This window comes from Ahaetulla prasina, chromosome 7 (assembly GCF_028640845.1).
Source record: "Ahaetulla prasina isolate Xishuangbanna chromosome 7, ASM2864084v1, whole genome shotgun sequence".
NCBI lineage: Eukaryota > Metazoa > Chordata > Lepidosauria > Squamata > Colubridae > Ahaetulla > Ahaetulla prasina.
This window is the reverse complement of record NC_080545.1, coordinates 59,843,353-59,856,992: the sequence shown is the minus strand read 5'-3', so window position 1 is coordinate 59,856,992 and position 13,640 is coordinate 59,843,353. Positions and strand designations below refer to the sequence as shown.

The following is a 13,640-nucleotide window of genomic DNA, read 5'->3' as shown; positions in this document are numbered from 1 at the left end:
CAGATTGTTTCTCCTCATGTCAAAGTGGCGTCTGCAGGAAATATTCAGGAATGTTTAAAGTAATAGATTACTTATACCTCGTGTATCAATCTGAATATATTTAATGCATTCAGAACACCAAGTTTATGACATTTAATTTAATTAAAATAAGAGGCGGTCTGCAGAGTTTGTGCCAGCAGTCCACAGTGTCAAAATAAAGCAAGACTAGGTAATCAACACTGCTAGGAGATTGTGGAAAATGTGAGCAGGAAAATCTGCATGCAGATTTTTACCAGTCTCTTGCGCTCACTGATGTTATATAACGAAAACATATAATACAGTATATAATACTTGCCCGAAGGAAACCTGAAAGGCAAACTGACATCCAGTTTGTAAGCAGCTTTTCTACTACTGATTCTGTGCGCCTTAGCATCAGCTTAGGTTGCATATTGCTAGACTGTTCCATCAAATCTTTTGTCAAAACTTCAAGAATATTCGTTAAATAGACTAGATTGGTCTGTAATGCAATTGTCAAACAAGATGCAAACAAGCATCTGTTTAAAAAGAGAAAAAAACAGGTTAACAATAATTCTACATGTTAGGAATCAGAATTATTACCTTAATAATAATCCAAACTCACCCACATCTTGTCATGTGCCATACAAAAACATGAGATGATTTGTGGAACTACTAAACATAAAGGGTCTAGAACATAGAATAAATAGAGTTGGAAGGGACCTTGCAGGTCTTCTAGTCCAACCCCCTGCTCGAGCAGGAGACCTTATCCATTTCAGTCAAATAGTTGTCTAATTTCTTCTTATGAACGTCCAGTGTTGGAGCATTCACAACTTCTGGAGGCAAGAAGCTTCTTGGATAGGATTGATAATCAAAGGTAGCCTAGTACATCTAAGAGCAGAGCATTTATTGGCAAGGTCACCATTCAAGGCTAGAAATATAAACAAAATCTGTACTGTTTACAGAGTTAAGAATCTGAATATTATGAATGTAAACTCTGTTAGCCATTTTACCAGGTCAAGATTGTGTATTGTTCAGACAATAACACTGGTTATTCTTCAATCACCTAATGGCTCAAATTATACAAATTATGCAACAGAAAATTAAACTACATAACTTTTTCACATCTGAATTGGAATAAAAAATGGCTTTATTATGAATAATATAAATTCCTTATTTCCCATAAACTTTAGCTGGGAAGTATTCACACAATCTCCCAAATGCAAAGGCTAGATTAAAGTGAAGTTATTGATTGATAAGACTTATATGGCTTATCATAACCCAGGGTGACATATTCTATTCAAGATGAGAAAAATTGTTTTTGACTTTTCAAAAAGTGAAGAAATCAACAAGTAGGAATACACTTTCAAAAAATATTTTGACTATTTTAACCAAAAAAAAATGACAATTTGTGGTCTATTAATTTGTCCCCAGTTTTATACAATTTGCAGAATTTAAATTTTATAGCATACCTATCTTTTATATCAAAGGTTTTCTGTTTTTCAAGAATGTGAATCAGAGTAACAAGAAATTTTTTGTTACAAATTAATGCATATAGACCCTGGTCTTTGCTCTGAAAGAAATGAAAGACATAAATGACATTATTGTTCACCTATTTTTAATGTCGTATATATTTAATTCTTAAAACTGCAAAAATCATACTTTGATATTTAGAAATCCTGCTACAGATATTGATGTTACATGAAATACAAAGGAGGTGGATAAAGGAACACATTATTCCTCTGAGTAAAACTTCTCAGAGTTCTTGTAATATCTGTCCCAGCTTGGATATGCAATATTTCTAGATTCTGTAAAAAAAATCTAAATCTTAGAAATATTTTTTAAAAGCATAATAAACGTAAAAGAATGAAAATTATAGGTACTTATACTTACTAGAGGTTCATTAGAGTCTTCAATAAATATAGACGAAATACCTATAGCCTAAACAAATAAATTGTGAATACAACATTAAATATTTTCTAAACATTTGCAGCATAAATATAAAGATGATGCTGATTTTGATGAGATGTAATGACGTATTCTGAATGTTCCTTCTCCAAACTACAAATGAAAGTAATCTGAAAATTCTTAGAAACTATGGGCTTGTAAATTAGCTGATAATGAAAACTACATGTTCAGTAATCATTTCTTAAGAAAAAACAACCAAAACTAAAGCTGGTTCAAAGCTGAAATATTTGTCATTTGAAACCCTCTTACTCACATTACATCATCACAAAGGATGGAAACTGATTGTGTGGGGGCACCAGGATATACTGACCCTTTACATAAGTTCTTACTACTCAAAAAAATGAAGAAATAAACAAGAAATTAGCAACTTTAAGACTGCCTGGGGAATTCTGAGAGTTGAAGTCCACAAGTCTTAAAGTTTGGAGACCTCTGATCTAAAACACTGCAATATTTGTCCTTTTTTAAAATACCAAAGATTTGCATTTGTTGAGAAGGAACCCTGAATTTCATTTCTATTTTTATTATCTCCCTGTTCTACCACATTGAAGGAAGATGATACTTTGCAAATGGATTGATGAATTAGAAAAACTTTTTTAGTTACAAACCATATGATCTTTGGCATTTTAAAATAGTAAGATTCAAAGCAGATCCTTATCAGCTATCTGATTTGTGAAATGTTGGTTGTTTCTCCAGATGTTATTTTTGTGTTGTGTGGTCTATTTTATTTTTGAAAAAAATGACACTATACATGTCTAGAGTTTTAATGCAGTTGGGCAGATTACATTTAATAAATTGAAATACATTATTTCAATTACTCGTTTGTAGTAGACAAATAATTATTTACCTCTGGGAAAAATGTCCTAAGAACAAAATGTTTATAATCAAGAAATGGAATTGTTCCAAAGCTATCAACGATATCCAATTCTTCAACTTGTAGTTCAACAAATCCTATAAAACAAAAAAGTCTGTGTAGTGTTTATTTTTATAATGTTACATTCTAATAACAATTTTCACTGTGATTCTGGAATAGAATTTTTATTGGCCAAGTGTGATTGGACACACAAGGAATTTGTCTTGGTGCATATGCTCTCAGTGTACATAAAAGAAAAGATACGTTCATCAAGGAATGAAATGATCAAGGAAATGAAATGATCAAGGAAAGAAATGATAAGAAAAAGAATGGTTATCAGTATATGTGTTGTGCATATATTTGTGTACATGTATTTATTTCTGTGGAATATGCAAAACTGACTTTTAATATGCAGATTTTTAAAATCCATTTTAGTATACAACACAAAAATGACCAAGGGATATCAAATGATTTTTTATTGTAAGATCAGCAATAATACTTTGTGGAAGAGTTTAATCCAAACTCCAATAAAGACAACTATGCATTATGTTTCAGAACAGTCTCCTATAATCACATGAAGATTTAATTTAGCTTCTCTTTTAATATGCAAAAACCTAGTATGAGATATTTAAGGAATGACTTTTGCTATATTAAATTGAAGAAATCATGTGTTTTTGGTGTAGCTAAACTTTACGTTATTGCAAATGCATAAACCATTTGTCTAACAAATTTCTTTGCATGTTATTTGTGATGTTGTCAAGATCCACATACATTTATCTATCACTGACCTCTTTCTATGAGAGTAGACCTTTTAGGTCTATTTATATTTATTTATTTGTATATACAGTTCTTGTTTCCTACGAACAAAGGGAGATTGGCTAAAATGAGCACTGAAGCTTTGCAACAGTAAAGGCAGTTTATAAGACAATTTTACAAAGGGTTTTATAAAGAATATTAAAGGATTTTTGAGGAAAAAAATGTTTCCTCCACAATTCTGTCATGAAGTGTGGTAATGTAGGTACAAAACTAGATTTCTGTATTTGATACAATGATAAAATAATTGCATAAAAACAATGCAACAATTCTGGGGACTTTTACACCCAAGCGTCAATTCATTCACATGCATTCTGCTGATAAAAATTTACCTTCCCGTATTTCTTTACGAAGTTCACATTCCAAAAGTTCCAAATGTTCACTCAATTTTCGATTTAATTGTTTGGACTTTCGCTGGGTGACAAAAAATGCAACTAAAAAAAAAATAACATTAAGCTAACAGAAGTGTTAACATGCCATCTGTCCTAATACATACATGTTTATAATTTGTTTTAAAAGGACAAAAATATCTGAAAACTAGTGCAGCTCAGAGTGGCCAAGTTTAAATTGACATTCAATATATTTAAATCAATGCATTAAAAGTATCTGCAGGCTACAAAAAAAACTAAGAATAATAGTAGAACTGTAATAGAAGGCCTAAGCAACCTCCACAATTTTGGGAGTACGGTTCTCCTTCCTCAAAATCCTTCCTTTTTGGCAATCCTTGACAAGATTTGGAGGCCTCTGCCTAGGAAGGAAAACCCATAGAGTTCATTACGTTGATGGAACTGAAGAATTTAGGTAATTCAGTCTGAGGCCTTGGAAAAGTTTTGCATATAGCAAGGGAGAGAAAAAAAATAGATGGATCATTAGTCAGATGCAGTATAAGCAGAACTTCTTGAGCTGTGAGATGATTATGGGTAAAGTGCTCTCTGATGACTCTGAGTGGGTTTAGCTGATGGTTTTGGTGACTGGCAGAGCTTTGAGCTGTATCAAATGACTTGGTTTATTTTCATTTATTTTATTTTCATTGCCTCTCCTATGCAGCCACTGTTTTGTAACAAATTAATGGATAGAGATAAGTATGCAATTACTTACCCGCAATTACTATCGGGATTAACAAAAGAATGTAGAAGAATGAATAGTTGTTGTTTTCATTAGGAACTTCATACACAAAATTCCCCACCTTGACCTATGGATAAATAAGGCATTGATTTAGATAATGTATATTATTTATATATTACATATTTATAGAAGATTGCAGTCAGTATATCCAGAATCTTCTATAGGGATAAAAGAATTGGTATACTCTTTATATTTCTATAATAATAACAGAGTTGGAAGGAACCTTAGGGGTCTTCTAGTCCAACCCCCTGCCCAGGCAGGAAACTCTACACCATTTCAGACAAATGGTTATCCAACATTTTCTTAAAAATTTCCAGTGTTGGAGCATTTACAACTTCTTCAGGCAAGTTGTTCCACTGATTAATTGTTCTAACTGTCAGGAAATTTCTCCTTAGTTCTTCTAAGATGCTTCTCTCCTTGAAAAAATAGGACTTTCTAAAATAGTTGATAGCAGTTATATTAATTTATTATATGACTCTTATTAGTTTTATTGTTTTTATATGAGGTTTTATATTCTGTAAGCCGCCTTGAGTCACCGTGTGTGAATAAGCAGCAATATAAATCCAACAAACAAACAAACAAATAAATGTTTTAAATTTATTTGATTATACTGTGATGACCCGGGGCAAGGCACAGAGGCAACACAGTCAGCTCCTTTATTGCACCAACTTTCCCCCAAATGCTCCCACATTATGATAAGTCCCAGAGCAAAGTGATCACACACACACACACACACACACACACACACACACACACACACACACACTCAGGGCCAGCAGCCTCTGGCTGCAAGTAGTCCAGCAAAATGCTGTGAGCACAATGGCTGCAAAGTAAGAAATGCAGCGGGGCAAGGGAATAAGTCAATGAGTCCAGGAAGCAAAGGAACACGGCAATTAATCCAGGAAGCAAGAAATAAAACAAGTTCAGGAAACTCCAAACATCGGCAATGGCACACAAAACTCCATGAATTCCATGTTTGTTCCCGACAAACGCCCCTCCCCACAGCATCTCCTTAAGACTCAATCCCCAGGTGTGCCTTGTGAAGTTCTCCTGAGTCGTCAGGTCGGCCTGCACTGTTCTCACCTCCTCTGCACTCTCTGTGCTCAGCGATCAGGATGGGGTGGTTCTTGCTGATCACCTGAACTCCTTCGCTCCTCATTTTCACTGCCTACTCTCTGTTGGTTGTCCTGGCCCCATTCCTCCCTGCTAGCAAGGTGTCCCACTCCTAAGGGGCCCTGGCCTGCCTCTTCCCCACATTCCTCTGAAACCAATGAAGGCGCTTCCTCGGTCTTCCGCAGATTCAGACTCTCTTCCTCTACAGATTCAGGCTTCAACGGGGGCATGACATATATCTTGTCTTTCTACTTAGACAGCACTCAAGAAAAATATTATTGAAAGATAAAATGCACTTTCCAATTAAACAAGAGATACTTCCTTGTTACAGACTAGTATGCAACATAAGCAGGTCCAATTTCTCCTCTCTCAAAATGAAGAGCAGATATGCTAAGCATAATAAATGCAGATTACTTGTAAAATTTAATGTGTAGATTTTCTGCTTATTTTACAAATTATTTATACTTTCCTGATTATATGGAGATTGTAGAGAATTTGTAGACATAAATTAGACTAAGAATCTATATAGAGAGAAGCATACAGAAAAGAAGAAAAAACACAGGGCTAACTACTGCAATATTAAATTGTATAGATCAAGATATGATGAATGGCGGTTCGGAAGTCTAGGCGAAGGAGAAAATGATCCGACCATGACATTGGTTCTGTTACTAAATCGTCTAATACCAGATCATTTAACCACTGTCCAGAGATATAAATCAGATCCAGCATGCCTCCCCCCATGTGCGTAGGGCCATCATTTACTCGAATCAGGTCCAAGGCCGTCATGGAAGCCTGGAACTCCCGAGCTGCCGTCGATGACAAGCCAACTGATGGCAAGTTGAAATCCCCCATGACTATAAGTCTGGGGGTCTCAACCGCCACAGCAGCCAGTACCTCCAACAGCTCGGGCAGGGCTGTGGTCACGCAGCAAGGAGCCAGGTACGCGATCAACAAGCCCAACTGATTCCTATGGCCCCACCTCACATAGAGGGATTCACAGCCGGCAATCTGAGGAACAGTGGCCTCCTCGGCTCTAGATCTTCCTTAATAACAACCGCCACCCCCCCACCCCTACCTTGGGCCCTCGGCTGATGAAATGCTCGGAAACCTGGAGGGCACAACTCAACAAGGCACCCTCCGGCCCAACTAGGTCTCCATAATGCCCATAAGGTCCGCGGACTTCTGAATAAGATCGCAGACCAGGGGAGCTTTATTAGCCACGGACCGGGCATTACATAACATCAGCCGAAGATCCAAGCTCTGAGGATCATGGCCTCCTGAGGAACGGGTAGGAACTGAGGGGCCGGAGCACGTGATCGCCTTCAAACATCGAACACGTGCTCCCAGGTCTCGATACGCCCTCCGCCATATCTGCCTCTCCCACTAACCACACAGATGGAACCACAATTGTCACCTGGAACATCACCTCCCCGAAACCTTCGGACCTATTAACACTCCGCCGCAAACACGCACAGTGACTGGCCCCACCCTCGGCGGGCTACCCCAACACCCGCCTTTCCTCCCCTTAAAATTCCCTTAAAATCCCCCGATAAAAAACGACTAAAAGAGTTCATTAAAAATCCCCTAAGCCTCCTAGATTTCGCATGCCATCTCTCGGGGTTCCAAAACCCGTCCTCAAGATGTGCCCTCGATAATGTGGAGGGCACCGCCATTCACCACCGCAGGGAGACGGAACCTATACGGTGGTTCCGTCCCAGGCGCCTGATGGACCCTGAGAGGTTCCAGACGGAGCTTGGGCCATTCCCTGAGGATCTGGCCCACGGCACGACTGAGGAACTGGTCGTGGCCTGGGAGCGGGCCGCGGCCGGGGCCCTGGACCGTGTCGCGCCTTTGCGGCCTCTGACCCGGCGTAGATCTCGTCCGGCCCCTTGGTTCTCCGAGGGGCTGAGGGAGATGAAACGCCGGAGAAGACGCCTAGAGAGCACCTGGAGGTCCAGTCGCCCGGTTGATCGGACACTAGTTAGGACCTATTCTAGGACCTACCTAGTGGCAATGAGGGAAGCGAGGCGCCCACGCCCACCCTCATTGCGCCGGCAGATAACCGCCCGGCCGCCCAGCTGGGTGACCCGCCTCTCCTACATCAGGAGGTGCGGATGACCCTTGCAGGGACGAGCCGAGGAGTTTAGTGGTTATCTATACGATAAAATCGCTCAGCTGAGGGACGGTCTGGACCGAATTTGGGATGATCCAAGCGAGGGAGAGGAGGCACGTCTTGTTGAGCACATTTGGGATGAGTTTGACCCTGTGGCTCCCGAGGACGTGGACAGGTTGTTGGGGAGGCTTCACGGCACGACATGTTTACTGGACCCGTGTCCTTCCTGGCTGGTACTGGCCACTCAGGCGGTGACACGAGGCTGGCTCCAGAGGATTATCAACGCTTCTTTGTTGGACGGGGTTTTCCCTGCCGCCTTGAAAGAGGCGGTGGTGAGACCCCTCCTTAAGAAGCCCTCTGGACCCAGCTATTTTGGGTAATTATCGTCAGTCTCCAACCTTCGCTTTGTTGCGAAGGTTGTAGAGAGTGCCGTGGCGCGACAGCTGCCCCAACACCTGGATGAAGATGTCTATCTAGACCTGCTCCAGTCCGCCCGACCGGGATACAGCACGGAGACAGCTTTGGTCGCATTGGTGGATGATCTCTGGAGGGCCAGGGACAGGGGATATTCCTCTGCCCTGGTCCTATTAGACCTCTCAGCGGCGTTCGATACCATCGATCATGGTATCCTGCTGCGCCGGTTGGGGGGATTGGGAGTGGAGGCACCGATATCGGTGGTTCTCCTCCTATCTCTCTGACCGGTCGCAGACGGTGTTGACAGGGGGCAGAGGTCGACCGCGAGGGGCCTCACTTGTGGGGTCCACAGGGTCGATTCTCTCGCCTGCTGTTCAACATCTACATGAAGCCGCTGGGTGAGATCATCAGTGGTTTCGGGGTGAGATACCAGCAGTACGCTGATGACACCCAGCTGTACTTTTCCACCCCGGACCACCCCAATGAAGTTGTTGAAGTGCTGTCCCGGTGTTTGGAAGCTGTACGGGTCTGGATGGGGAGAAACAGGCTCAAGCTTAATCCTCCAAGACGGAGTGGCTGTGGATGCCGGCACCGATTCAGTCAGCTGCAGCCGTGGCTGGCTGTTGGAGGCAAGTTACTGGCCCCAAAGGATAGGGTGCGCAACTTGGGTGTCCTCCTGGATGATCGGCTGTCGCTTGAAGACCATTTGACGGCCGCCTCCAGGAGGGCCTTCCACCAGGTTCGCCTGGTTCGCAGTTGCGCCTTCCTTGATCGGGATGCCTTATGCACAGTCACTCATGCGCCTGCTACCTCTCGCTTGGATTACTGTAATGCTCTCTACATGGGGCTCCCTTGAAGTGCGCCGAGGCTTCAGTTAGTCCAGAATGCAGCTGCGCGGGTTATAGAGGGAGCTACGCGTAGCTCCCATGTAACACCGCCTCCTGCGCAGACTGCACTGGCTGCCTGTGGCCTTCCGCGTGCACTTTAAGGTGTTGGTTATGACCTTTAAATCGCTCCATGGCTTAGGTCCTGGGTACTTACGGGACCGCCTGCTGTTACCACCCGCCTCCCACCGACCCGTACGCTCCCATAGAGAGGGACTTCTCAGGTGCCGTCCGCCAAACAATGTCGGCTGGCGGCCCCAGGAAGGGCCTTCTGTGGGGCTCCCACACTCTGGAACGAGCTTCCCCCGGGTTTACGCCAAATACCCGACCTTCGGACATTTCGTCGCGAACTCAAGACTCATCTTTTTATCTGCGCGGGGCTGGCTTAAATTGGGATTTTAATGTTTAAATTTATTAATTTTAAACGGGGTTTTTTAGTATGGTAAATTTTAATCATTGGGCTAATTTAAAATAAGTTTTTTAAATCGTATTTTAAACTTGTATATTGTATTGTCGGTTTTATTATGCCTGTACACCGCCCTGAGTCCTTCGGGAGAAGGGCGGTATAAAAATCAAATCAAATAAATAAATAAATAATAATAATACACTTTTATAACCCGAAAAACTGGAGAAAAGAAATGTGATACTAGACTTTATTCAGAGATTATTTTCTGCCCGTAAATATTGTCCAATTTTACAGGATTGTATTGCATTAATACATATGATTAGTGACATGTGTCTGGTTTCCTTGCTTTATTTAAGCACTTTATTAATTCATTAGTAAAGAAATAGAAAAGTGCTAAAAGAAACTGTTGAGAAAGAGAAAGAAATGAAATATTTTACAAGACTTTATATAGATTCTTATACCTTTTGACTTTTTCACAATGTTTTGGAACCAGGGATAAATATAAGAAAGAACTGAAATGAAAAGGACTAAGGGAGACAGGATAGCAGTGTTCCAATATCTCAGGGGCTGCCACAAAGAAGAGGGAGTCAAGGTATTCTCCAAAGCACCTGAGGTCAGGACAAGAAGCAATGGGTGGAAACTGATCAAGGAGAGAAGCAATTTAGAACTAAGAATAAATTTCCTGACAGTTAGAATAATTAATCATTGGAACAATTTGCCTCCAGAAGTTGTGACTGCTTCAACACTGGACATTTTTAAGAAGATGTTGGATAACCATTTGTCTGATGTGGTGTAGGGTTTCCTGCCTAAGCAGGGGGTTGGACTAGAAGACCTCCAAGGTCCCTTCCAACTCTGTTATTCTATTCTAAATTGCTAGCTAGGTTTGCTAATGTTATCGAATAACTTGAAATAGGAAAAGACAACAACAAAGTTTCTAAAAAACTATTTCCATATCAAAGAAGAGGCAATGAAACAGTGGAAATTACAAGCAAATATAAGAGCAATAGATAGTTTGTGACGTAATTCAATCTCACATATATTTTCTTGATTAGATTTGAATTGTCTGTTTAAAACTTCATACACATGGTAAGTTTATTGAAACTTATTGAAATAAGTTTCAATAAATCTCATTCTCCTCATTCTTCTCTCCTCCTCTCTGTTCCCCTCTTCCTTGGGCTATTTCAGTAAATAAAAATGAAATCTACATTAATTTGATTTATTTTTTTATTATTAGTCATGAACAGATGCAAAAGAAAAGTCATGTCTACACCACCACCATTTTCACTTCAAACCTTAGAAATTATCCAAAAGTGATTCATGATCATCTTCGCGTCTGCTGTCAAAATGCTGAACAAGAAGTTAAAATGACTGTTACACAAGTTCTGCAGGAATGAAAATCCCTACAGAACTATCCGATACAAGGGAAAAAACGAAAAGGGGGAAAAATCCCTCAGTTGCTTGGCATATGAGTTGCCCACTGAGCCTTTCAAGAAGATAAAGGGAAAATAAACTCTTGTCAATTTCAGCACTAGCAGCTTTTGCTAAGGAAGTACCCCAAAGACATCATTCCAGTTTCAGAGCAGAATCAGGAAAGATTATTTTCAACAGGGAAATTGTCAAGATTGAAAAACGCTTAAGCTTCCTGTGACTATTATTGCTTTTCAATTTGCCAATGAAGGGTGAGATGGAATGCATAAGCTGCAATCTTCAACCATGAGATCCAGGGACACTTCTGTAGGTGTCTGCCGAGATATGGATAGTTATTAAAACAACAAGCTGATTCCTAATTGGACAATGTGACCCGTTCCATGGGAGGAGATGATGAAGCTCATTTTTAACTATGCAGGGTTGCACAGGAAAATTTAGAGTTGGTTTTGCTTTCTTCTGTGCCGGAATGATGTACTCAACAGCTTTTAGGATTTTAAAGTTCCTGAAGATGCCTGCTTTTATTGAGTCTGTTAGTCAGAAAGTTGACAGAAATAAAGTTCCAGAATTTTAAAAAAGAGAGACCACCAAGTAATCCTAGCTTTCTGCGTATCATACACTCCATAACTGAGACAGTAATAAATCAACACAGAAGTTACAAAGGATCTGAAATTTATTTCCATTGATATGGAATATGTAGACATGTTCTAAGTAAAAGAGAGCTTGCTTATGGAATCCTGCTTCCATAAGATTAATTTATTGCTATGTGCATTGTGCTGTCATGCAGCATCTGAAATATTATTCTCAACTGACAAAAGTCTCGAATAAAAAAAAGACACTTCCCAGTTTGAGAATTTGCATTGACACTGCAACTCTGAGGGAAAAGCAGAAGGTATAATTTAATTTTAGAGATGTGTAGCATTTGATTCAAAACAGGAAAAATATCTTAGAATCAGTGTAGTCACACTTGCTGTATCTGTCAGCAGAATTTAAAACAGGTCACACTTTTTCCTGATCTTCCACAGTGCTGCATAGCCCCTGAAAATCCAAAATCCTAAATGTGTATTTTCCCTGGACCATCCTAGCAACATGTATATTTCAGATGAGCCAGGAAGAGTTCCAAATTCTCTAAAGTGCAGCTGACAAATGCAACACATGCATCCACATCAGATCCAAAGTACTTTTCGCCTTTGGAATTGAGCTTAGAGTAGCGGTTATCAACCTGTGGGTTGCGACCCCATTGGAGGTCGAATGACGATTTGCCAGGGGTCGCCTAAGACCATTGGAAATATGGGAAGTATACTTGCGAGTCGAAGAATCGCGCTCCAATGGTTGACTCCACAAGCCAGCTGCAGGCTCTTCAAATCGCTAGCCGAATTCGGCTTCAGGCGCGATGAATTAAAAAAAAGAGAAATCTTTGCTCTGATGTCTCCCTCTCTAGCCAGCTGCAATCACTCCCAATCGCTAGCCTAATCTGGCTTCAGGCGCGATAAACTTAATAGGGGAGGAGTCTCCGCTTTAATGCTTCCATCCTCAAGGCAATCGCAAGCAGTTCAAATCGCTAGCCAATACGGCTTCAGGCGCGATAAATTCAAAAAAACAGTTTGCCGCTTTTTTCCCCTTCTGAAGCTGCTGAAGCGCATTGAGATCGCTGCCTATCACCACGATACAGTTGGGGGTCGCCACATCGTGGGGAATTGTATTAAAGGGGTCGCAGCACTATAAAGGTTGAGAACCACTGGCTTAGAGTTTTAGATTAGATGATGAATGCTTAGATTCTAAAATGCTTAGATTCAAGCATTACTCACATTGAAAGCTGTGTAATTCTATCTATATGTACATAATGCCAAGGACTGTTTCCAGAAAGGAGACATAAACATTTAGCATATGGAAAAATCTAATTTTGAAGAATCAATATGATACTTCTGGAATAGCTCAGGCTGTTAGAAGCCTGTTATTAGAACACAGCAGCCTGCAATTACTGCAGGTTCAAGCCCGGCCCAAGGTTGACTCAGCCTTCCATCCTTTATAAGGTAGGTAAAATGAGGACCCAGATTGTTGGGGGGGGCAATAAGTTGACTTTGTAAATATACAAATAGAATGAGACTATTGCCTTATACACTGTAAGCCACCCTGAGTCTTCGGAGAAGGGCGGGATATAAATGTAAATAAATAAAAAAAAATATGATTTACAAACTCAGAGAAATATTTGTAAGACTAAAATTTAATAATAAAGTACAAACTTAGCAAATTAATATATGTATGTATGTATGTATGTATGTATGTATGTATGTATGTATGTATATATATATAGTCAATATTTACTCACATAAACTTTCATGCTTGATTTATTAATCTTCCTGGTAAGGGTTTTTTCCTGTTTAGCTCTACAGTGTATTATGGTACGAGTAGCTGTTTTTGAAATATTTTGGACACTGAATGTTATGTTGATTAGATTCTTTTCAGATATGAAAACTTCAAGTTCATGTCTAGAAAGACTTAAGTTGTCTTTTTTTTTCTAGAGAAATGAAAAAA

At 40.1% G+C, this 13,640-nt stretch overlaps 1 protein-coding gene across 5 annotated transcripts in view; it reads right to left on the bottom strand.

The window, feature by feature from the left end:
* PLXNC1 (plexin C1) overlaps positions 1–13,640 on the bottom strand; it is a 65,961-nt gene that overhangs the window by 13,428 nt on the left and 38,893 nt on the right. For all 5 annotated transcript variants that reach the window (XM_058191019.1, XM_058191020.1, XM_058191021.1 and 2 more), the window contains 7 exons: positions 13,435–13,623; positions 4,724–4,817; positions 3,958–4,059; positions 2,807–2,910; positions 1,888–1,935; positions 1,467–1,567; positions 335–533 (listed from right to left, as the gene is read on the bottom strand). In XM_058191019.1, coding sequence (XP_058047002.1) covers positions 335–533; positions 1,467–1,567; positions 1,888–1,935; positions 2,807–2,910; positions 3,958–4,059; positions 4,724–4,817; positions 13,435–13,623 — 837 coding nt within the window. The remainder of the gene's footprint in view (positions 1–334; positions 534–1,466; positions 1,568–1,887; positions 1,936–2,806; positions 2,911–3,957; positions 4,060–4,723; positions 4,818–13,434; positions 13,624–13,640) is intronic.